Source organism: Phyllobates terribilis, unplaced genomic scaffold (genome assembly GCF_046119375.1).
Source record: "Phyllobates terribilis strain yellow unplaced genomic scaffold, ASM4611937v1 Scaffold_11__3_contigs__length_659146591, whole genome shotgun sequence".
NCBI classification, from domain to species: Eukaryota; Metazoa; Chordata; class Amphibia; order Anura; family Dendrobatidae; genus Phyllobates; species Phyllobates terribilis.
The window spans coordinates 270,642,213-270,667,951 of record NW_027362771.1 but is presented as its reverse complement, the minus strand read 5'-3'; the positions used below and the strand labels follow the sequence as shown (position 1 = coordinate 270,667,951).

Here is a 25,739-nt window from a genome sequence, read left to right as displayed (position 1 = left end):
AAGGATTAATGGATATGCCACACTTGTGAGGTGGATGGATTATCTCAGCAAAGCAGAAGTGCTCACTAACACAGATTTAGACAAACTTGTGAACAATATTTGGGAGAAAAAGCCTTTTGTGTACATAGAAAAAGTCTTAGATCTTGGAATTCAGTTAGTGAAAAACGGAGCAAAAACAAAAGTGTTGGGTTTATATTTTTGTTCAGTGTAAATAGATAAATAGATAGATTGTGATTATAGCTATATAAAGTTAATTTGTGCTACACTTGGCAATGTTAATTTAATATGCAAAAACACAAATAAAAACCATTGTAATATATAAAAAACAGGTCTGATGTAATACCTCAAACAAAAAGAAGTGTAAACATCCAAATACGTTACTCTTATTTACTGCTAAATTTTTAAATCAAGTGCTGCATTTGATCAATTTGTAAGGTTCTAAAAATTTATACCGATATTATGGTTTGCAAGAAATTATCCAGCATCAGAATCTTCACATAAAAATAAGTTTTTATTGCCCAAAAAAATTAAAATAGTCGCAAGTCCAATAACCAAAATATATAAAAAGCAAACGCGTTTCAGACACTCTTTAGTCATTGCAGTATGCTGGATTTTCCTTATTTCCTGTTCATAACTTGTGGCATTACAAGTTTCTTTACTTGTGGGTAAGCTGACTTTTTTGTACATTTTTCAGCGACAATATTATGGTTTAGTGCATACAGCTGGCCTTTTACTGGTGCTGTTAGAGATCACGACTTGAAGCAACAAAGAGTCACAAAGCTTTTTGCAGTATGATCTGGTATTTTCTACATTTTTAATGGTTTTTCCTTTTGTTGTGGCCAAATGTTACTTTACGGGCTATGGCAAGTTAATAAAACGTCTACAAACGCAGTGTTTTAGGAGTTTATGGTGTTTATTTTTTTTTAATGCATGATACTCTGGTTGGCTATGCTTAGATACCTTACCCAAGAAATTGCAGGTGTTGAATGTCACCAAAACAAAATGTCATCCAAAATACTTGGAAAAAATGACTATGAAAACACCAGAATCTCATGGGCCCTGACTGATCATTTGTGCTGTTTTTAAGTCACTTTACTTTTTTGTCATATGGTATTCGTTGTTTTCTTCAAAATAGCTTACAGGGTTCATAATTTTCATGCAAAAAAATTCTTTAACCTTTTTTTCTGCAACAAATTGACGAATCAGGCAAAAATGTCTGGAAACACTTAACTAAAAAAGTAAACAAAACAAACAAATATAAATATGTCAATGTTTTTTTCCTGTTGAGAATTACTCATTTCTTCCCTAGTCATGTGGTGCCCACATGGGTGTCTGGTGTTAGGTATTACTTGCAATGCTGATATATTTCTGTTGAATATCCGCAGCATGCCTCACTGGAAAAGGGATACACCATAAAATATAACCTTTATTAATTGAAAAATGACCAAACACATATAAATGACTACAACATAAAGAGCACTCAGTTATTATAATTGTTGGTGATCAGGAGTTGACTAAGAGACACACAAATATACACTTAGACAAACCCTACAGTCTCTATGAATATTACAGTTCCCACATTCGCAAATTAGACACCATATTTGTCCCATAATACTATCCGCAGCATGCTAACATTTAAGTGCGGACTTTCACATGGATGACTGCAGACTTTTCTTCTGAGACAACCCCTTTAAATACATTTTCCAAGGTACTATTACCAAGCATGACACACTGATTCAAGGGCTTTCAAATAATTAGGAAATACACTGCTCAAAAAAATAAAGGGAACACTCAAATAACACATCCTAGATCTGAATAAATGAAATATTCTCATTGAATACTTTGTTCTGTACAAAGTTGAATGTGCTGACAACAAAATCACGCAAAAATCATCAATGGAAATCAAATTTATTAACCAATGGAGGCCTGGATTTGGAGTCACCCCCAAAATTAAAGTGGAAAAACACACTACAGGCTGATCCAAATTTGATGTGATGTCCTAAAAACAAGTCAAAATGAGGCTCAGTATTGTGTGTGGCCTCCCCGTGCCTGTATGACCTCCCTACAATGCCTGGGCATGCTTCTGATGAGGTTGCGGATGGTCTCCTGTGGGATCTCCTCCCAGACCTGGACTAAAGCATCTGCCAAGTCCTGGACAGTCTGTGGTGCAGTCTGTTGGGGGATGGAGCGAGACATGATGTCCCAGATGTGCTCAATCAGATTCAGGTCTGGGGAATGGGTGGGCCAGTCCATAGCTTCAATGCCTTCATCTTGCAGGAACTGCTGACACACTCCAGCCACATGAGGTCTGGCATTGTCCTGCATTAGGAGGAACCCAGGGCCAACCGCACCAGTATAAGGTCTCACAAGGGGTCTGAGGATCTCACCTCGGTACCTAATGGCAGTCAGGCTACCTCTGGCGAGCACATGGAGGGCTGTGCGGCCCTCCAAAGAAATGCCACCCCACACCATTACTGACCCACTGCCAAACCGGTCATGCTGAAGGATGTTGCAGGCAGCAGATCGCTCTCCACGGCGTTTCCAGACTCTGTCACGTCTGTCACATGTGCTCAGTGTGAAGAGCAAAGGGCGCCAGTGGTGACTTTACCAATCCTGGTGTTCTGTGGCAAATGCCAAGCGTCCTGCACGGTGTTGGGCTGTGAGCACAATCCCCATCTGTGGACGTCAGGCCCTCATACTACCCTCATGGAGTCAGATTCTAACCATTTGTGCAGACGCATGCACATTTGTGGCCTGCTGGAGGTTATTTTGCAGGGCTCTGGCAGTGCTCCTCCTGTTCCTCCCTGCACAAAGGTGGAGGTAGCGGTCCTGCTGCTGGGTTGTTGCCCTCCTACGGCCCCTCCACGTCTCCTGGTGTACTGGCCTGTCTCCTGGTAGCGCCTCCAGCCTCTGGACACTACGCTGACAGACACAGCAAACCTTCTTGCCACAGCTCGCATTGATGTGCCATACTGGATGAGCTGCACTACCTGAGCAACGTCTGTGGGTTGTAGAGTCCGTCTCATGCTACCATGAGTGTGAAAGCACAACCAACATTCAAAAGTGACCAAAACATCAGCCAGAAAGCATTGGTACTGAGATGCGGTCTGTGGTCCCCACCTGCAGAACCACTCCTTTATTGAGGGTGTCTTGATAATTGCCAATAATTTCCATCTATTGTCTATTCCATTTGCACAACAGCATGTGAAATTGATTGTCAATCAGTGTTGCTTCCTAAGTGAACAGTTTGATTTCACAGAAGTTTGACTTACTTGGAGTTATATTCTGTTGTTTAAGGCTCCGTGCCCACTATGCGTTTTTCAAGCGTTTTTGCTGCTGAATTTCCGCAGCGAAAACGCTTAAAAAACACTTAGTAATACGTGCCCCATGGTCCAAAAAGATAATCCGCATGTGCTGTGCACATGCTGCGGAAATTTCCACTGCGGGTTATCATTGCTTAAAAATACGCAGCATGTCCATTAATTTTGCGGACATGCAGCGTAATCGCCGCCATTGACTTGCATTGGACCGCATGACATCCGCATCACTGCATCTGCACAAGCGGATATCACACGGTTCAATGTGCGGATGGTACCCAGGTCTGGAGGAGACTCTCATCCAGACCCAAGTACCATAGAAACTGTAAAAAAAAGAATTTAAAATAAAAAATAAAGATTATACTTACCTTCCGATGTCCTCCCGGTGTTTTCTCCCCTCCGTCTGGTCTGCTGTATGGGTCGCGTTGTTGTGAAGGACCTGCCATGACGTCATTGAGTCATGTGACCTGTCACATGACTCAATGACGTCACCGCAGGTTCTTCACACCACCACGAGCCGCCCAAGACACCGGACGCAGCAGAGAAAACACCGGGAGGACATCTGAAGGTGAGTATAATCTTTTTTTTTTTTTTTTTACCATACTTCTTTTTTTTTTTAACTAACTTGGTCACACTACTATAAATCCATGCCGGTTGCATGGATTTATATAGTGTGAACAAGTTGTCAAGCACTTTTCCAAGTGATGCTAAAATCGCTTGGAAAAGCGCTTGATAACCCGCATGACGAAATGCATGTGAAGAACGCTTCACAAACGCTTCTACCTGGCGGGAAAACCGCATGTACAATCCACATGAGTGTTTCTTGCCAGGGAGATGCGGAAAAAATATGCAGCATTTCTGCATCGTGGGCACATAGCCTAAGTGTTCCCTTTATTTTTTTGAGCAGTGTATTTATGGTGAAGGGTCGAAATAGGAAATATAGATAAAAAGATCTTGTGTCAGAGGGAGCTTAGAAAGAAGGGGTAGAGTGGGGAAGAGATACTTTACCGATCTCACCAGATGCCCCTACCCAATGTAGGTGGCTACAGCCATGCTGGGAGTCAGGAAATTACCCTGCTGTGTACGGTGGGTGCCCGCGGCAATGCTGGGGGTCAGGTCATCACTCACCCTGCTGGGTACGGTGGGTGCCCGTGGCAATGCTGGGAGTCAGGAAATCACCCTGCTGTGTACGGTGGGTGCCCGCGGCCATGCTGGGGGTCGGGTCATCACTCACCCTGCTGTGTACGGTCCATGCTGGGGGTCGGGTCATCAATCACCCTGCTGTGTACGGTGGGAGCCCGCGGCCATGCTGGGGTCACGTCCTCACTCACACTGCTGTGTACGGTGGGTGCCCGCGGCCATGCTGGGGGTCGGGTCATCATTCACCCTGCTGTGTACGGTGGGTGCCCGCGGCCATGCTGGGGGTCGGGTCATCACTCACCCTGCTGTGTACGGTGGGTGCCCGCGGCCATGCTGGGGGTCGGGTCATGACTCACCCTGCTGTGTACGGTGGGTGCCCGCGGCCATGCTGGGGGTCGGGTCATCACTCACCCTGCTGTGTACGGTCCATGCTGGGGGTCGGGTCATCAATCACCCTGCTGTGTACGGTGGGAGCCCGCGGCCATGCTGGGGTCACGTCCTCACTCACACTGCTGTGTACGGTGGGTGCCCGCGGCCATGCTGGGGGTCGGGTCATCATTCACCCTGCTGTGTACGGTGGGTGCCCGCGGCCATGCTGGGGGTCGGGTCATCACTCACACTGCTGTGTACGGTGGGTGCCCGCGGCCATGCTGGGGGTCGGGTCATCATTCACCCTGCTGTGTACGGTGGGTGCCCGCGGCCATGCTGGGGGTCGGGTCATCATTCACCCTGCTGTGTACGGTGGGTGCCCGCGGCCATGCTGGGGGTCACGTCCTCACTCACACTGCTGTGTACGGTGGGTGCCCGCAGCCATGCTGGGGGTCGGGTCATCATTCACCCTGCTGTGTACGGTGGGTGCCCGCGGCCATGCTGGGGGTCGGGTCATCACTCACCCTGCTGTGTACGGTGGGTGCCCGCGGCCATGCTGGGGGTCGGGTCATGACTCACCCTGCTGTGTACGGTGGGTGCCCGCGGCCATGCTGGGGGTCGGGTCATCACTCACCCTGCTGTGTACGGTCCATGCTGGGGGTCGGGTCATCAATCACCCTGCTGTGTACGGTGGGAGCCCGCGGCCATGCTGGGGTCACGTCCTCACTCACACTGCTGTGTACGGTGGGTGCCCGCGGCCATGCTGGGGGTCGGGTCATCATTCACCCTGCTGTGTACGGTGGGTGCCCGCGGCCATGCTGGGGGTCGGGTCATCACTCACACTGCTGTGTACGGTGGGTGCCCGCGGCCATGCTGGGGGTCGGGTCATCATTCACCCTGCTGTGTACGGTGGGTGCCCGCGGCCATGCTGGGGGTCGGGTCATCATTCACCCTGCTGTGTACGGTGGGTGCCCGCGGCCATGCTGGGGGTCGGGTCATCACTCACCCTGCTGTGTACGGTGGGTGACCGCGGCCATACTGGGGGTCGGGTCATCATTCACCCTGCTGTGTACGGTGGGTGCCCGCGGCCATGCTGGGGGTCGGGTCATCACTCACATTGCTGTGTACGGTGGGTGCCCGCAGCCATGCTGGGGGTCGGGTCATCACTCTCACTGCTGTGTACGGTGGGTGCCCGCGGCCATACTGGGGGTCGGGTCATCACTCTCACTGCTGTGTACGGTGGGTGCCCGCGGCCATGCTGGGGGTCGGGTCATCACTCACATTGCTGTGTACAGTGGGTGCCCGCGGCCATGCGGGGGGTCGGGTCATCACTCATCCTGCTGCGTACGGTGGGTGCCCGCGGCCATGCTGGGGGTCGGGTCATCACTCACCCTGCTGTGCACGGTGGGTGCCCGTGGCAATGCTGGGGGTCTGATCATTAGTCCCTCTGCTGTTTACTGTGGGTGCCCTCGGCCATGCTGGGGGTCAGGTCATTAGTCCTTCTGTTGTGTACGGTGGGTGCCCGCAGCCATGCTGGGGGTTGGGTCATCACTCACCCTGCTGTGTACGGTGGGGGCCCGCAGCCATGCTGGGGGTCGGGTCATCACTCACCCTGCTGTGTACGGTGGGTGCCCGCAGCCATGCTGGGGGTTGGGTCATCACTCACCCTGCTGTGCACGGTGGGTGCCAACGGCCATGCTGGGGGTCGGGTCATCACTCACCCTGCTGTGTACGGTGGGTGACCGCGGCCATGCTGGGGGTCAGGTCATCATTCACCCTGCTGTGTACGGTGGGAGCCCGCGGCCATGCTGGGGTCGGGTCATCACTCACACTGCTGTGTACGGTGGGTGCCCGCGGCCATGCTGGGGGTCGGGTCATCACTCATCCTGTGTACGGTGGGTGCCCGCGGCCATACTGGGGATCGGGTCATCACTCTCACTGCTGTGTACGGTGGGTGCCCGCGGCCATGCTGGGGGTCGGGTCATCACTCACATTGCTGTGTACGGTGGGTGCCCGCGGCCATGCGGGGGGTCGGGTCATCACTCATTCTGCTGTGTACGGTGGGTGCCCGCGGCCATGCTGGGGGTCGGGTCATCACTCATCCTGCTGTGTACGGTGGGTGCCCGCGGCCATGCTGGGGGTCGGGTCATCACTCACCCTGCTGTGCACGGTGGGTGCCCGCGGCCATGCTGGGGGTCGGGTCATCACTCACCCTGCTGTGTATGGTGGGTGACCGCGGCCATGCTGGGGGTCAGGTCATCATTCACCCTGCTGTGTACGGTGGGAGCCCGCGGCCATGCTGGGGTCGGGTCATCACTCACACTGCTATGTACGGTGGGTGCCCGAGGCCATGCGGGGGGTCGGGTCATCACTCATCCTGCTGTGTACGGTGGGTGCCCGCGGCCATGCTGGGGGTCGGGTCATCACTCACCCTGCTGTGCACGGTGGGTGCCCGCGGCCATACTGGGGGTCGGGTCATCATTCACCCTGCTGTGTACGGTGGGTGCCCGCGGCCATACTGGGGGTCGGGTCATCATTCACCATGCTGTGTAAGGTGGGAGCCAGCGGCCATGCTGGGGTCGGGTCATCACTCACACTGTTGTGTACGGTGGGTGCCCGCGGCCATACTGGGGGTCGGGTCATCATTCACCCTGCTGTGTAAGGTGGGAGCCAGAGGCCATGCTGGGGGTCGGGTCATCACTCACCCTGCTGTGCACGGTGGGTGCCCGCGGCCATACTGGGGGTCGGGTCATCATTCACCCTGCTGTGTAAGGTGGGAGCCAGCGGCCATGCTGGGGTCGGGTCATCACTCACACTGTTGTGTACGGTGGGTGCCCGCGGCCATACTGGGGGTCGGGTCATCACTCACCGTGCCGCTTTAAGCCACGGATGGCAGTGTGATGATGATGATGCGCTGATCACCTGCCGGAGCCGAGCATGCTCCCTGCCCAGGAGAGGAGGAGACTTGCTGCCGTAGCCCCTGTAGCCGGGAGCCCGGATCACTAGCGCTGGAGCCCGTCACTATGGAAGAAGCCGCGCAGGATTAGACGGTCGCAGGGAGAGGCGCGGACACCGAGCGGGCAGCGCTACCGTACACACCGTGCAGCAGGCGGCTCACCATGGGCAACGAGGGCAGCATAGAAGGCGCCGAGGGGCTGGATGGCCATCCTGGGGGCGAGGGAAGAGCGGGTTTCGCCCAGATCCCTGCTGGAATGGAGGCTGATCTGAGCCGGCTCAGCGAGGAGGAGAGGAAGCAGATCGCAGCTGTCATGTCAAGGGCGCAGGAGCTGCCGGCGGATCGCTCAGCGATAAGGCATGTACCCCGCGCCGAGCACGGGTGGATCCTCGTACACCTTCCCCGTCACAATATGTCTGATCACTGGAGACCCCGATCTCCTGCCCCCCTTCTCGGAGGACGTGACCAGCTGTCATCTTCCCATCAGATCCCTTCTGTCAGCAGATCGGTGCTTGTATGTGTCAGATGTGCGGTGCACAGCAGGGAGCTGGGTGATGATGGGACGTGTCCATGTTCTGCATGGATGAGTGCTGCTGGAGGTGCAGCCTGGTGGGCACAGCCGCCTGTGCCTTTAAAGATCCCCCTCCCCATATCAGTGCTGAGAGAAATCAGGATTAATAATGGATGAGATTTAGGATTGTGGATTTATTGTGGCACTGGGTAGAATATTCTCTCCCTGGGAGGCAGTGGGCACTGCTGTGGTGTGATCCCAGGCTGATGCCATGCCCAGAGATTATGCTGGGCTCCATTACCTCTAGATTAGCCCTGGCCATGGTGCTGAAGTTCTGCCTGCTGCCTATATAGATAGATAGAGCTAGATCTATACATATATACACACACACATATACAGCCATGTTCTGTGTGATGGGATCTATCCATTAATAACTGCTTCCTATTATCAGTATTATATACATGTTGTATGTAGCAGTGGATATTACAGTTACCCCTGCTACAGCAATGCATCCTATGTGCTCGCCATAATATACCCCAGTCTATGGGATCCATAGTGGCTACATCTGATCTGTTAGGGGAAATCTGCTGCTCTCCACATTTACTCTGCTGCCATTAATGACAGCTGAGCACAGTCATGGGAAGGGACTGTATACTGATATATATATATATATATATATATATATATATATATATATATACATACATACATCTCACTGTACTATCACCGCCAGAATACATATTGATTGCAGTTCTTGTCTATTCATGATGCCCTGGCCTTTCTTTTCTGCCTGTCTCATTTCACATTTCTACAGAGCAGTCTGAGAACCATTGCAAATGGCAATTTGCATGTGACACTAAGCTAAATGCTAGCCATCATTGTATGTATCATGTGTCAGCTCTAGCCTTGCTGTAGGGATATGGCAGTAAATAAGATGTTAATATCTGCTATCTGGCTTAAAAATATTACACTCATTAAATGTCTAAGTATTCAAGGTAGGCTTTACAGCAGTATTTTGCTTTACTGATATCAGTAGAAGTCACATTACTTGTTAGTCAAATCAGTTGATTACAAAATCAGTGTTTCTTGGGGAGGGATCTGGGAATGATAGTGTTAAAACGTAAACTTGCTGAAGAAAACAGTGTGTAGGACTGCACATTACAGCAGATTTCCATGGCAGCCCTATAGGGTCCATTTCTCATTAGCCTGAGCTGGTAACTGTTTTATTTCTAAAGTAATCAGAATAAAGTAAAAATACGCAAGACAGGTTTACACTTGTTTTTTTTTATAAGTGGTGGATGCAAATCTTACAATACTCTCTTTTCCTTGCTTTGCAGAACTTACTTGACATTTAATTACCAGTTAATTGAAATAATTTGGCAAGAAAATAGAACCTGCAATTACTATAACTCAAATCAGACTTTTAGGTTTTGTATCACAATTTTCACGCATGGCAATCTCAAAAGCAAATAGTACTATTCATTATACAGCATTCTTGTGAATGTATTATCTATCTATCTATCTATCCATCTATCTCTCTCTCTCTCTCTCTATCTATCTATATCATTATCTGTCTATCATTATCTATCGATCTATCTATCTATCTATCTATCTATCTATCTATCCATCTATCTATCATTATCTGTCTATCATTATCTATCTATCTATCCATCTATCTCTCTCTCTCTCTCTCTATCTATCTATATCATTATCTGTCTATCATTATCTATCGATCTATCTATCTATCTATCCATATCTATCTATCCATCTGTCTCTCTCTATCTCTATCTCTATCTATCTATCTATCTATCTATCTCATTATCTGTCTATCATTATCTATCTATCTATCTACCTATCATTATCTATCTATATTATCCATCTATCAATATTATCTATCTATCATTATCTATCTATCAATCTATTTATCATTATCTATCTATTTATCATTATCTATCTATCTATCATATCTACCTATTGTATCTATCTATCTATCATTATCTATCTATCAATCTATCTATCTATCTATCTATCTATCTATCTATCTACCTATCATTATCTATCTATCTATCTATCTATCTATGTATCATCTATCTGTCCTATCATTATCTATCTATCTATCTATCTATATCATTATCTGTCTATCACTATCTATCTATCTATCTATCATCTATCCTCTATCTATCTATCATTTATCATTATCTATCTATCTATCTATCTATCTCTATATATATATTATCTATCTATCTATCTATCTATCTTTATATCTATCATTATCTATCTATTTATCTATATCATCTGTCTATCTATCTATTTATCTCTCTATCTATCTGTCTGTCTATCTATCTATCTATCTATCTATCTATCTATCTATCTATCTATCATTATCTATCTATCTATCTATCTATCTATCTATCTATCTATCTATCTATCTATCCATCTATATCTATCTATCTATCTATCCATCTCTATCTATCTATCTATCTATCTATCTATCTATCTATCTATCTATCTATCTATCTATCTATCTATCTATCTATCATGGTATTGTAGCATGGATATATGGCAGCTCATATGTACAGTAAATGTTTCACCACCAATCTCAATACTTTAACTTCCTCCAGATTTTGGTGACATTGGAATAATGGAAGAGAATTCATTCCATCTATTCTACTAATCAGCAGCCTTTATTGGTCTCAGGATGTAGCTGATTTGCAGAGAATAAAATGTCCCCTCCTTCTGTTACATCTTTAAAAAAATAGTTGAGTCAGGTCACGTTCATTATATTTTTGCTCTTTATTTTCAATGACTTTTTTAGAACCACGGTAATATGAAGCTGGTATATAACAAGACATTCTGACTTGTAATAGTTTTCGGTGAAATTGTATTTACAACAGAGTTTTCGGGATTCCTGTTAAAACAGGATTGAAACGGGTCTTCTGTATGGCTTCGGATTAATCTGGGGATGGGAAATGAAAGTATTGATATCTTGTTTCTACCATCATTTTTCGGATTCAGGAAGGCACCTTCAGAATGACTTCTCCTAAAGGAAGATGCATTGCTGCTTGTGTAATACAGCACAGCTCACGTCTGCCAGAAGAGGCGCTGTTCGTACACAGTGACGCTCTAAAAGGCAGGGCATATGGACACAGGTCATGGCTTGTCATGATGTCTCCACGATAGATATACATGGTGTTATACTGAGGACTTCTGTTATCCCAGCATTCCAGTGTGATAACATTGTGGCTCTCCATTGTAGGATCCAGTGTTGTAATGTATGTCGTGTTCAAGCAATCTGGTGCCTGGGAATGGAATCAAGTGTCTTTTGAGCACATTGCTGATATCAGATATAACAATATGGGCCCAGCGGCACCTTCTGTGATTACAAAGAGCATTATGGTGATAAACTAGATAATATGAAGGCAACAAAGCTGATCAAACATACAAGCTGAGCGCTGATCAGCAGGAGCGGTCTGGGGAAACGGATATGTAATGGTCAGATATGGCTGGAAGAAGTTGCCAGTTTGGTTGGAACACAGAAAGAATCAGTCAGCACAATGCAACCCCCCGAAACTATGTATATGGTCCTGATGTTCTCTGAAAGATAATGTCATCCACACCTTTACATAGGCAATCTGTTGCTCCCTGGCTGAAATACTGCTATGCAAATGAAGCTTAAGGGCTCTGGGCGTGCCAAAGTACCAAGGGTGATATTAGTATTGAATACGTCATCAATTTTCTAAGTAAATATATTTCAAAAGGTGCTGCTGACATGATATTCTCACCAGATGTCAGTAACAATCCATCCAATTCACACAGGCAATGAAATTAAACCATAGATGTCCATAAATTAAGTGTGTGTTAATGAGAAATGACAGAGAAAAAGTATTGAACACGCTTATTCACATTTAATTAATACTTCGTACAAAAGCCTTTGTTGATGATGACAGCTTCAAGACACCTTCTGTATGGAGAAACTAGTCGCATGCATTGCTCAGGTGTGATTTTGGCCCATTCTTCCACACAAACACTCTTCAGATCCTGAAGGCTCCTTGGGCTCCTTCTATGAACTCTGAGCTTTAGTTCCTTCCATAAATTTTCTAATGGATTCAGGTCAGGGATTGACTAGGCCATTCTAGCAGCTTTATTTTCTTTCTCTGAAACCAATTAAGAGTTTCCTTGGCTGTGTGTTTGGGATCATTGTCTTCCTGAAATGTCCACAATTGTTTCATCTTCATCATCCTGGTAGATGGCAGCAGATTTTTTTCAAGAATGTCTCAGTACATTTGTCCATTCATCCATCTTCAATTATATCAAGTTTGCTAGTGCCGTATGCTAAAAAAACAGCCCCACACCATGATGTTTCCTCCTCCAAACTACACTGTAGGTATGGTGTATTTGGCGTGATATGCAGTGCCTGTTGGCCTCCAAGCATGGTGTGCATTATGGCATCCAAAGGGTTCAATTTTGGTCTCATCTGATCAGACTATATTCTCTCAGTATTTCACAGGCTTGTCTAAATGTTGTTGCACAAACTTTAAATGCACTTGAACATGATTTTTGTTCAGCAATGGAGTGTTGTGTGGTGAGCATGCTTACAGGCCATAGAGATTGAGTGCACTTTTAATTTTCTTTGAAACGGATTGTACCTGCTGAATCCAAGTGTTTCTGTAGCCCTCCACAAATGGTCTTTTGCTCTTGGACAACTCTTCTGATAATACTTTTCACTCCTCTGTCTGAAATCTTGTGGGGAGCACAAGGTCGTGGCTGGTTTATGGTGAAATGATGTTCTTTCCACTTCCGGATTATGGCCCCAACAGTGCTCACTGGAATCTTCATTAGTTTTGAAATTCTTCTTTAACCAATACCATCAGTATGTTTTGTAACAATAATGCTGTGTGCCCACTATGCGTTTTTAAGCGTTTCCGCAGAGGCAATTCCGCCGCAGAAACGCTTAAAAAACTCTTGTTAGTAGGTCTGCAATGTTCCCCAATGATAATCCGCATGTGCTATGCACATGCTGCGGAAATTTCCGCTGCGGATTATCATTGCGGAAAAATCTGCAGCACTACCAATTATTTTGCCTAATCGCTGCGTTTTTGACGCCATTTACTTACATTGAATCGCTTAATATCCGCATGACTACATGTGCACATGCGGATATTAAGCGATTCAATGTGCTTATGGTACCCGGGTCTGGAGAAGAGGAGACTCTCATCCAGATTCGGGTACCATAGTATCTGTAAAAAAAAAAAGAATTTAAAATAAAAAAAACATTATATTCACCTTCTGATGGCCCCCGGTCTTCTATCCCATACGTCTTGGCTCCCCGGTGGCTCGCGATGGAGTAAAAGCACCTTCCATGACGTCATTCAATCATGTGACATGTCATGAGACCACTGACATCGGCGGTCGCGTGACCTGTCACATGACTAAATGACGTCATGGAATTCCTTTTACACCACCGCGAGACACCGGGGAGACCGAACGCATCAGAGAAGGAGACCGGGGGCCATCGGAAGGTGAGTATAATGGTTTTTTTTTAATTTTTTACCATTTTTATTCTTTTTTTTTTAACTAACTTGGTCACACTATATAAAATCCATGCCGGTTGCATGGATTTATATAGTGTGACCAAGTTGTCAAGCACTTTTCCAAGTGATGCTAAAATCGCTTGGAAATCGCTTGACATCCCGCATGCGAAATCACATGTGCAAAATGCGTGATAAACGCTTGTCCCTGGCTGAAAAAACACATGTACAATCTGCATGTGTTTTTTTTCTGCCATGGAGATGCAGAAACGCTCAGGAAAAATCCGGAGCATTTTTGCATCGTGGGCACATAACCTAAGGCTGCGAAGGTTTTGAAACAGCTTACTGGTTTTACTCATGAGATGTTTCTTGTGTGGCACCTTGGTATAGGCCATCAGTTGAATCAGCTGACATTATTTTTCATTAAGGGGCAGGATCACTTTCTAATTTCTGATAGATTTCAGCTGGTGTCATGACTTTCCATGGCTTTTTGCACCTTTCTTTCTTCATGTGTTCAAAACTTTTTCACTGTGTCATTTCTCATAATTACACATAATTTATGGACATCTTTGGTTATATTTCTTTCCATGTGTGGATTGGATGGGTTGTTTCCGCCCGGCATCTGGTGAGAATTTCATGTCAATAGCACCCTTAGAAATATATTTACTTAGAAAATTGGTGACGTGTTCAATTCTTATTTCACCCACTGTATGACTCCAGCCTCTGCAGAAGGTCTCTTTCAGTACTGTTCTCACAAATCTGCCTCTGAGGGCCTTCACGGCCTTCATCCCAAGCCTCTTCCGGCTGTACTGCCTTTTTGCCGGTACAGTCACTCATGTTTACAATCCACTTGCCTTAAATGATCATCGAGTACATGTGAATGGTCACCTACCACATGTGAATGGCTATCTAGTACATGTGAATTTCAGTATTTTGGACCGCACTTTAATTTGGGAATTCTAGCACCACCATTCCTGCCTCTGGCTGTAACTTAGCACAAAAACGATCCATTTAAGAGCACATATTTATTAATTTTACTCCCTTATATGTCACCATTAATTCCACAGCGCTTTACAGACATTATCATCACTGTTCCCATTGGGACTCACAATCTAAATTTCCTATCAGTATGTCTTTGGAGTGTGGAAGTAAACCGGAGAAGCTGGAGGAAACCCAAGCAAACATGGAGAGAATATACAAATTCCACGCAGATGTTGTCCTTGGTGGGGTTTAAACCCAGGACCCCAGCGTTGCCTGAAATCTAGGAGTCAATCTTACCTCTTTAAGACGGCAATATCTAGGGTCCTGACTGGTCTCCTCCTGCAGTCTGACTCTTAACTCCAACTCCTTTTATTTCTGTCCACAGGGGTCTTCTGTTAATCCATGCCTGATACTAGCTCTCCCACATGTTCTAGCCCTACACTAACAAGGCTATGCCTCCTGTCCATGACAACTGGCGCTGACTCCTCTTATCACTCCAGATTAATGGAAGCTTAAATCTGCTGGTTAAAAAGTCAACCACCGCCATCATAGTGTACATTTATCGTATTATCAGTTACACATGGGCTATGAGTCTGAAAAAGTGGATAACTCAATGTAACTTGCGGAATATACCGTAAGCAATATGCAATGGCAGTAGAGGCAGCCCTAAATATGCTAACCACCATGAAATTCTCATGTGGGCCACTTGTACTAGCAAAAATATTTTAATCCCTTGTAGTTCTGAATATAAAGAAGATGATGTGCAAGTACATACATATACACAGTCACCGCAGCTAGTATCATAGCTGCAGCACAGTACATCAATGAACTAACACAGGTCAATGTAAAGGTGGGACAAAATGGGCAGATGTCCTCAATAAAACAGTTCCAGCTCGTACACATACATGACATCTAGCAATTCATCATTCATGCTCCATAAACTAATATTTTTTGACTTTTGATGTGAATAAAGTAGAGCCATGTACATGCCACGAGAAATAATGTAATATAATAAGAATATGACTGTATGGGAAGAGAACATGTCCATTTCCCCAATTTATAACAGTATTGATCAGTAACAAATAACAAAAAGGGCATAAATCCAACTAGTGACCCAGCCTTTCTAACAAGCTCATAAAACTCACAGCTTTATTGCTATATCTTAAAATGGGTCTTTAAATCAGTAAATTAAAAACACACTTGCGTCACGTTTATGCTCTCTTGATAGTATTGCTGCACATAGCATTAATCCAAAATAAGTGTTACATTTGATTAGCCAAATGAAAGTAGAACTTAGACCGAAATGGAAAATAATACAAAATAATGTTGCATGGCAAATATACTGTATATGATCATATATTACCATGCTATAGTCATACAGATGCCACTGAACAGATTTCCATCAATATTATTATACTGTAACTTTGAGGCAAAAAATAATAAGAAAAAAAACGTTATGGTGGGCGCTGTCTCGATGAAGACAAGGATGATATGCTGTAGAAAAACCACAAACATTTATTAAAAGAAAGCAACGCGTTTCAAAATCGATCTAATTTCTTCTTCAAGAAGATCTGAAGAAATCAGATCAATTTTGAAACGCGTTGCTGTCTTTTAATAAAAGTTAATGGTTTTTCTATAGCGTTTAAACCTTGTCTTCATTGACACAACGCCCACCATAACGTTTTTTTCTGCTTATTTTTTTTTGCCTCGCAATTGTATTAATGAGCAGTTCTGGTGGCTTTAACGGATGGAGCAGCAGTCTATTCGAGGAATACTACTTCAAGGGAATCTGTCAGCAGGTTTTTGCTACCTCATCTGAGAGCAGCCTGATGTAAGCAAAGAGAAGCTGAATCCAATGATATATTACTTAGATTTCTGGGAGCAGTCGTTCTGATACAATCAGAGTTTTTAGATTTAGCAATACAGCAGAGCTGAGGAAGCTAACCCCGCCCCCACCAGGCTCAGTATATGCAAAGTCCATAGACAGTGAGCTGCCTATCACAGGAGGGGGCGTGGTGGACTAGCATGCACATGCTGCTATGTCCCAGCAATGATAAGCTCCTGGTGCTAAAACAATCATTGCAAGCCAACAAAACCTCAGAGCTTGATAAGAGAGGCATCACTAAAATCTGTGTTTTAACCCCTACCTCATGTGTTCTTCAGATTACATAGCAAAACCTGCTGACAGATTCCCTTTCACTACTACTCTCATCAGAGTTGTGCCTGACCTGCACAGCTCCATCGGGTGAGCATATTCCATCTACTCTTCCCTGTTTCTTGTCACCGGGACTTCATCATGGAATGCTCCTATTTTGTCTTCAAATCAGTATTCTTGTTTCACACATACAGTCTTACTCTATCATGTGATAGTCCTTCATATGCAGTAGATTGGAGGGGAACAGCATATTGTGCACTTAGTGATGAAAGACATTGTGTGAAAATGAAGTGACTAATGTCCTGGTGACTTGGTGACAAGTTTAATATTCCTTGACCGAAACAAGCTCACACAGATCATGTCATCACAAAGAAGGAGCGTTTCAGAAAATACAATCTCTTAGTCTTCAATGATTTCCATTTAGTACACTGCACATCAATGTAGAAAAATGCTATCTGTGGGCCAATGTACTTATAGGCAAGGTTAGAGAAATTACTGTTGACTTCAGAAGACCACTGCAGGAGGCAGAAATATTTTTTATAGCTAACCATGCAATAAAATTGGTGCATAAAAACCAAAAGGAATCAACCAGAAAGGTCAGGTTCCAGCAGAATGTTTAGGCTACTTGGAGTTTAAGATTTATCCAGTGTAAATCAGATTCTTCTTACATGTACAGTTTTTATTAACAGTCATTTACTATTGATAAATCATGAAGCTAAATTTGTGAAAAATCAGCAGTGAAACGCATAGGGCTGTGTTCACATCGGCGCTGAATGCTCCATTGATGATTCCCTTTAAATGCCAGACCAATGTGCAGCATGTTGTGCTATTCTGTCTTGTAGAAAGATGGACATTTTTGGAAATGAAGAGCTCAGATGTGAACATAGCCTAATCTGTTGGTGTCCGTCTCCTTCCACTATTCTTAAATCTGGGATTCAATACTTGTGCTATTTTTGTATTTATCTACCCCATTGCTGGATAATCTGGGATTCACTCTCTTGGCCCTACTGTATAGGTCTATGGTTTCTAAATCTAACCATACATATAAGGTAACTCATTGGACTATGAGCTCCCAAGGTTCCTCCATAGACAAGGATGAGGGATAACAGGACTGTCCTCACATACAATTATCAAGAGAATCCATTAAGGCTGTGTGCCCACGTAGCGTTTTTCAAGCGTATATGCTGCGGAATTTCCGCAGCGTAAACGCTTGAAAAACACATGTATATCCGCACCCCATGGTCCCCAATGGCATTCCGCAATGTCAATGCCCATGCTGCGGATTTTTCCGCAGCGTATATGCTGCGGTCAAAAATCCGCAGCATGTTCATTAATTTTGCGGAAGCGCAGCGGAATCAATGTGCGGATGGTACCCAAGTCTGGATGAGAGGAGACTCTCATCCAGACCTGGGTACCAAAGAACCTGTAAAAAAAAGAATAAAATAAAGTTTATACTTATCTTCTGATGTTTTCCCTCCGTCGCGCTGTTGTCTGAAGGACCTGCCACGTCACTGAGTCATGTGACCCACCACATGACTCAATGACGTCACCGCAGGTCCTGCACACAACAGCGTGAGCCGCTCAAGACTCCGGACGGGGCAGAGAATGCATCGGAAGGTGAGTATAAAGTTTATTTTTTTATTTTTTACCATTCTGAACAAGTTGTCAAGCACTTTTCCAAGTGATGCTTGGAGAAGTGCTTGATAACCCGCATGCGGAAATGCATGCAAAGATGCCTCACAAACGCTTCTACCTGGCGGGAAAACCGCATGTAATATCCGCATGCGATTTTCCCGCCAGGGAGAAGCGTAAAAAATATGCTTCAGGTCCGCAACGTGGGCACATAGCCTTACACTTACCTCTTGTGAGTAAGCAGCTTAAAGGGGTACTCTGGGGACATAAAAAATATTCTAATGGCTATGCCCTTATAAACTGTAAAAAATAACATCCACAGTGCTGTTTCCCATCCTCACAGTAACTGCAATTCAGTGTGACGCTGGAGCTGCTCCTTGGTGCTTCCCCTCCCTTTTGGGACGTTACATCACACATCAGTCCCCGCAACGCCACCTGTTCTTGGACTTAATAGAAGCAGATAATATAAGGGGCTGGCAGCTACTAGAAGGCAGGTGCATGCCTCGACCCTTGATGTGCAATGTAACGTCCCGAAGGGAGGGGGAGCAATAAGGAGCAGCTTCAGCGTCACACTGAATTGCAGTTATCTTTCTACTTTATAAGGGCATGGCCATTAGAATACTTTTTCTTATCTCCCCTTTAGAACACCCTTAAAGATTTAAACGGGAGGTGTGACCGCATCTAAAGTGGTCCTATTTTATTTCCGTTGCTTCCTTCAGTATTGCAAGTTTTGGGTTTGTTTTTGCTGATATAAAAATGGCATCCTCTGGGGACCAGCGGTAATAAAATGAGGGGGAAAACTAGCCACGTTTGACCTGGTGACAGGTCCTCTTTAACGTGGGATACATAAATGGTCCTAGGCTTAAAGTTTTCATCTGTGGTTTTCACCAACAGTTCTAAATACAATATTAACTATAGGGGAGTGAAGCATCAATTCCAATGTTTTCACCTATGATACTTAAATGGGGCTCGGTCTGAAATGCAGCACTCTATGATTGTCTGTAGTACTGTGCTACTTATTTGGACACCAGAGGAAAGGGTTACATTTTATTATTCTGGTTCATGGCATTTTTTAGGATCCTGAAGAAGTTCCTGTACTCATCAAATACATTGAATGACCAGATTCTGGGCTCTCTTTCTGGAATTTATATGGAAAGGTTTTAGCTGTATAGATCCATGTTGGCCAATTTCTTATTTACTTGACTTTTTGTACATATATATATATCATATTGTGTCGCATTTATAAATGAAGAACCTCTAACCTTCTAATGTGTAGTGCCACAAGTGGATGAAGGGTGGCATCATACAGTATCGTGTGGTCTATTATTTCATATGATTATATCAGACGTTGTAATGACTCATTTTTAGCTGAGCTGTCTGGCATGAAGTAGCTGGAATTAGTTTGTGATGCTTTTAACAGCAGAGACAATGGATGGTGGACTTTACCTCCCGATTCCTATGCTCCTGTGGAGATCTGCACTTTTGGCCGACATTCAGTTGAGTATAGATGAGGCTGATGCTCCAGGAAGATAGTAATTGAGATGTACTTCTCGATTATGGATCTTTTGGTGAGGACTGATCAGATGTCAGTTTTTCTCTTATGTGTTCTACCCAAGGTCTTCACGGATAGCACTCGTACTTATTATTGTCTATGGAGCTGTTCACATGTCTGCATATTTTTGCAGACTGAGTGGTCACAAAATCCTCCCAAAATTAAGGATTCTTGTCTGATATTTAACCGAGTCTTGGATGAAACTCGTCAATGCAAGTCTATGGGTTCATGAAAAAATTGGACAGCACTTGGTTTCCATCTGTGTGCTGTCCATTTTTCATGAACTGTTTGTTAGGAGAAGCTTGAGAAATTTCCATTGAGTTTATTTTTTTTCATTCAAGAAACACTGATAAAACTATGACCAAACCTTGATGGTAAAATCTGACACAATGACCAAACTCTGATCACACTATTGTCAAAAATACCGATGAAACGTTTGTTTTTTATTTTTGCATACAAGAAAAATCACATCTGTTTGAGCCCTTAGTGTGGGTAAGATCTAGTAAATTCTGTCTATTTGTGGAAGTATTCAGTGTCTATTTGTATAACATTATGGGCGCAGGCTGGAAAAACTCGAAATTCCCCTTCTACCACTAGGGCTGTGGAGTTGGAGTCGGGGTCGATGTCCATTTTACTGGAGCCAGAGTAGGTATAAAATGCACCGACTCCTAAAACATATATTAAATTGGGTACAGTAGTACAATGCAGGATGTGCTGTAAATGCTTTCATAAGAATTTGGGAAAGTTATGATATGTCCTATAAATGTATGTTCTGTTCCTGATCTAAAGATTTAGGCTTTTACTTGAGATAAATCTGTGCTGCACTTTATGTACATGCTCAGTAGTGAGGCAGTGCTGCACCTTATGTACATGCTCAGTAGTGAGGCAGTGCTGCACCTTATGTACACGCTCAGTAGTGAGGCAGTGCTGCACCTTATGTACATGCTCAGTAGTGAGGCAGTGCTGCACCTTATGTACACGCTCAGTAGTGAGGCAGTGCTGCACCTTATGTACATGCTCAGTAGTGAGGCAGTGCTGCACCTTATGTACATGCTCAGTAGTGAGGCAGTGCTGCACCTTATGTACATGCTCAGTAGTGAGGCAGTGCTGCACCTTATATACATGCTCAGTAGTGAGGCAGTGCTGCACCTTATGTACATGGTCAGTAGTGAGGCAGTGCTGCATCTTATGTACATGCTCATTAGTGAGGCAGTGCTGCACTGTATGTACATGCTCAGTAGTGAGGCAGTGCTGCACTTTATGTACATGCTCAGTAGTGAGGCAGTGCTGCACCTTATGTACATGCTCAGTAGTGAGGCAGGGCTGCACCTTATGTACATGCTCATTAGTGAGGCAGTGCTGCACCTTATGTACATGCTCAGTAGTGAGGCAGGGCTGCACCTTATGTACATGCTCAGTAGTGAGGCAGTGCTGCACCTTATGTACATGCTCAGTAGTGAGGCAGTGCTGCACTTTATGTACATGCTCAGTAGTGAGGCAGTGCTGCACTTTATGTACATGCTCATTAGTGAGGCAGTGCTGCACTTTATGTACATGCTCAGTAGTGAGGCAGTGCTGCACCTTATGTACATGCTCAGTAGTGAGGCAGGGCTGCACTTTATGTACATGCTCAGTAGTGAGGCAGTGCTGCACCTTATGTACATGCTCAGTAGTGAGGCAGTGCTGCACCTTATGTACATGCTCAGTAGTGAGGTAGTGCTGCACCTTATGTACATGCTCAGTAGTGAGGCAGTGCTGCACCTTATGTACATGCTCAGTAGTGAGGCAGTGCTGCACTTTATGTACACGCTCAGTAGTGAGGCAGTGCTGCACCTCATGTACATGCTCAGTAGTGAGGCAGTGCTGCACCTTATGTACATGCTCATTAGTGAGGCAGTGCTGCACCTTATGTACATGCTCATTAGTGAGGCAGTGCTGCACCTTATGTACATGCTCAGTAGTGAGGCAGTGCTGCATCTTATGTACATGCTCAGTAGTGAGGCAGTGCTGCACCTTATGTACATGCTCAGTAGTGAGGCAGTGCTGCACCTCATGTACATGCTCAGTAGTGAGGCAGTGCTGCACTTTATGTACATGCTCAGTAGTGAGGCAGTGCTGCACCTTATATACATGCTCAGTAGTGAGGCAGTGCTGCACCTTATGTACATGCTCAGTAGTGAGGCAGTGCTGCACCTTATGTACATGCTCAGTAGTGAGGCAGTGCTGCATCTTATGTACATGCTCAGTAGTGAGGCAGTGCTGCACTTTATGCACATGCTCAATAGTGAGGCAGTCTGGCACTTTATGTACATGCTCAGTAGTGAGGCAGTGCTGCACTTTATGTACATGCTCAGTAGTGAGGCAGTGCTGCACTTTATGTACATGCTCAGTAGTGAGGCAGTGCTGCATCTTATGTACATGCTCAGTAGTGAGGCAGTGCTGCACCTTATATACATGCTCAGTAGTGAGGCAGTGCTGCACCTTATGTACATGCTCAGTAGTGAGGCAGTGCTGCACTTTATGTACATGGTCAGTAGTGAGGCAGTGCTGCACCTTATGTGCATGCTCAGTAGTGAGGCAGGGCTGCACCTTATGTACATGCTCAGTAGTGAGGCAGTGCTGCACCTTATGTACATGCTCAGTAGTGAGGCAGGGCTGCACCTTATGTACACGCTCAGTAGTGAGGCAGTGCTGCACCTTATGTACATGCTCATTAGTGAGGCAGTGCTGCACTTTATGTACATGGTCAGTAGTGAGGCAGTGCTGCACTTTATGTACATGCTCAGTAGTGAGGCAGTACTGCACTTTATGTACATGCTCAGTAGTGAGGCAGTGCTGCACCTTATGTACATGCTCAGTAGTGAGGCAGTGCTGCACCTTATGTACATGCTCAGTAGTGAGGCAGTGCTGCATCTTATGTACATGCTCAGTAGTGAGGCAGGGCTGCACCTTATGTACATGCTCAATAGTGAGGCAGTGCTGCATCTTATGTACATGCTCAGTAGTGAGGCAGTGCTGAATCTTATGTACATGCTCAGTAGTGAGGCAGTGCTGCACCCTATGTACATGCTCAGTAGTGAGGCAGGACTGCACCTTATGTACACGCTCAGTAGTGAGGCAGTGCTGCACCTTATGTACATGCTCATTAGTGAGGCAGTGCTGCACCTTATGTACATGCTCAGTAGTGAGGCAGTGCTGCACTTTATGTACATGGTCAGTAGTGAGGCAGTGCTGCACCTTATGTACATGCTCAGTAGTGAGGCAGTGCTGCACTTTATGTACATGGTCAGTAGTGAGGCAGGGCTGCACCTTATGTACATGCTCAGTAGTGAGGCAGTGCTGCACCTTATGTACATGCTCAGTAGTGAGGCAGTGCTGCACTTTATGTACATGCTCAGTAGTGAGGCAGTGCTGCACCTTATGTACATGCTCAGTAGTGAGGCAGTGCTGCACTTTATGTACATGGTCAGTAGTGAGGCAGTGCTGCACCTTATGTACATGCTCAGTAGTGAGGCAGTGCTGCACCTTATGTACACGCTCAGTAGTGAGGCAGTGCTGCACCTTATGTACATGCTCATTAGTGAGGCAGTGCTGCACCTTATGTACATGCTCAGTAGTGAGGCAGTGCTGCACTTTATGTACATGCTCAGTAGTGAGGCAGTGCTGCACCTTATGTACATGCTCAGTAGTGAGGCAGTGCTGCACTTTATGTACATGGTCAGTAGTGAGGCAGGGCTGCACCTTATGTACACGCTCAGTAGTGAGGCAGGGCTGCACCTTATGTACACGCTCAGTAGTGAGGCAGGGCTGCACCTTATGTACACGCTCAGTAGTGAGGCAGTGCTGCACCTTATGTACATGCTCAGTAGTGAGGCAGTGCTGCACCTTATGTACATGCTCAGTAGTGAGGCAGGGCTGCACCTTATGTACATGCTCAGTAGTGAGGCAGTGCTGCACCTTATGTACATGCTCAGTAGTGAGGCAGTGCTGCACTTTATGTACATGCTCAGTAGTGAGGCAGTGCTGCACATTATGTACATGCTCAGTAGTGAGGAAGTGCTGCACTTTATGTACATGCTCAGTAGTGAGGCAGTGCTGCACTTTATGTACATGCTCAGTAGTGAGGCAGTGCTGCACTTTATGTACATGCTCAGTAGTGAGGCAGTGCTGCACTTTATGTACATGCTCAGTAGTGAGGCAGTGCTGCACTTTATGTACATGCTCAGTAGTGAGGCAGCGCTGCACCTTATGTACATGCTCAGTAGTGAGGCAGTGCTGCACTTTACGTACATGCTCAGTAGTGAGGCAGTGCTGCACTTTATGTACATGCTCAGTAGTGAGGCAGTGCTGCACTTTATGTACATGCTCAGTAGTGAGGCAGTGCTGCACTTTATGTACATGCTCAGTAGTGAGGCAGTGCTGCACTTTTTGTACATGCTTAGTAGTGAGGCAGTGCTGCACTTTATGTACATGCTCAGTAGTGAGGCAGTGCTGCACCTTATGTACATGCTCAGTAGTGAGGCAGTGCTGCACCTTATCTACATGCTCAGTAGTGAGGCAGTGCTGCACTTTACGTACATGCTCAGTAGTGAGGCAGTGCTGCACTTTATGTACATGCTCAGTAGTGAGGCAGTGCTGCACTTTATGTACATGCTCAGTAGTGAGGCAGTGCTGCACTTTATGTACATGCTCAGTAGTGAGGCAGTGCTGCACTTTTTGTACATGCTTAGTAGTGAGGCAGTGCTGCACTTTATGTACATGCTCAGTAGTGAGGCAGTGCTGCACCTTATGTACATGCTCAGTAGTGAGGCAGTGCTGCACTTTACGTACATGCTCAGTAGTGAGGCAGTGCTGCACTTTACGTTCATGCTCAGTAGTGAGGCAGTGCTGCACTTTATGTACATGCTCAGTAGTGAGGCAGTGCTGCACCTTATGTACATGCTCAGTAGTGAGGCAGTGCTGCACTTTACGTACATGCTCAGTAGTGAGGCAGTGCTGCACTTTACGTACATGCTCAGTAGTGAGGCAGTGCTGCACTTTACGTTCATGCTCAGTAGTGAGGCAGTGCTGCACTTTATGTACATGCTCAGTAGTGAGGCAGTGCTGCACCTTATGTACATGCTCAGTAGTGAGGCAGTGCTGCACCTTATGTACATGCTCAGTAGTGAGGCAGTGCTGCACTTTACGTACATGCTCAGTAGTGAGGCAGTGCTGCACTTTTTGTACATGCTCAGTAGTGAGGCAGTGCTGCACTTTATGTACAAGCTCAGTAGTGAGGCAGTGCTGCACCTTATGTACATGCTCAGTAGTGAGGCAGTGCTGCACCTTATGTACATGCTCAGTAGTGAGGCAGTGCTGCACCTTATGTACATGCTCAGTAGTGAGGCAGTGCTGCACCTTATGTACACGCTCAGTAGTGAGGCAGTGCTGCACTTTTTGTACATACTCAGTAGTGAGGCAGTGCTGCATCTTATGTACATGCTCAGTAGTGAGGCAGTGCTGCACTTTATGTACATGCTCAGTAGTGAGGCAGTGCTGCACCTTATATACATGCTCAGTAGTGAGGCAGTGCTGCACCTTATGTACATGCTCAGTAGT

General features: G+C 45.5%; 1 protein-coding gene across 6 annotated transcripts in view; it reads left to right on the top strand.

Annotated features, from left to right (window-relative positions):
• The first annotated feature begins 7,748 nt into the window (after positions 1 to 7,748).
• Positions 7,749 to 25,739, top strand: part of PCLO (piccolo presynaptic cytomatrix protein) — a 522,320-nt gene continuing 504,329 nt past the window's right edge. For 5 of the 6 annotated variants that reach the window (XM_073652324.1, XM_073652323.1, XM_073652325.1 and 2 more), the window contains exon 1: positions 7,749 to 8,139. In XM_073652324.1, coding sequence (XP_073508425.1) covers positions 7,946 to 8,139 — 194 coding nt within the window. In that variant the 5' untranslated portion in view covers positions 7,749 to 7,945. The remainder of the gene's footprint in view (positions 8,140 to 25,739) is intronic. The other variant, XM_073652326.1, reaches the window with a different exon arrangement.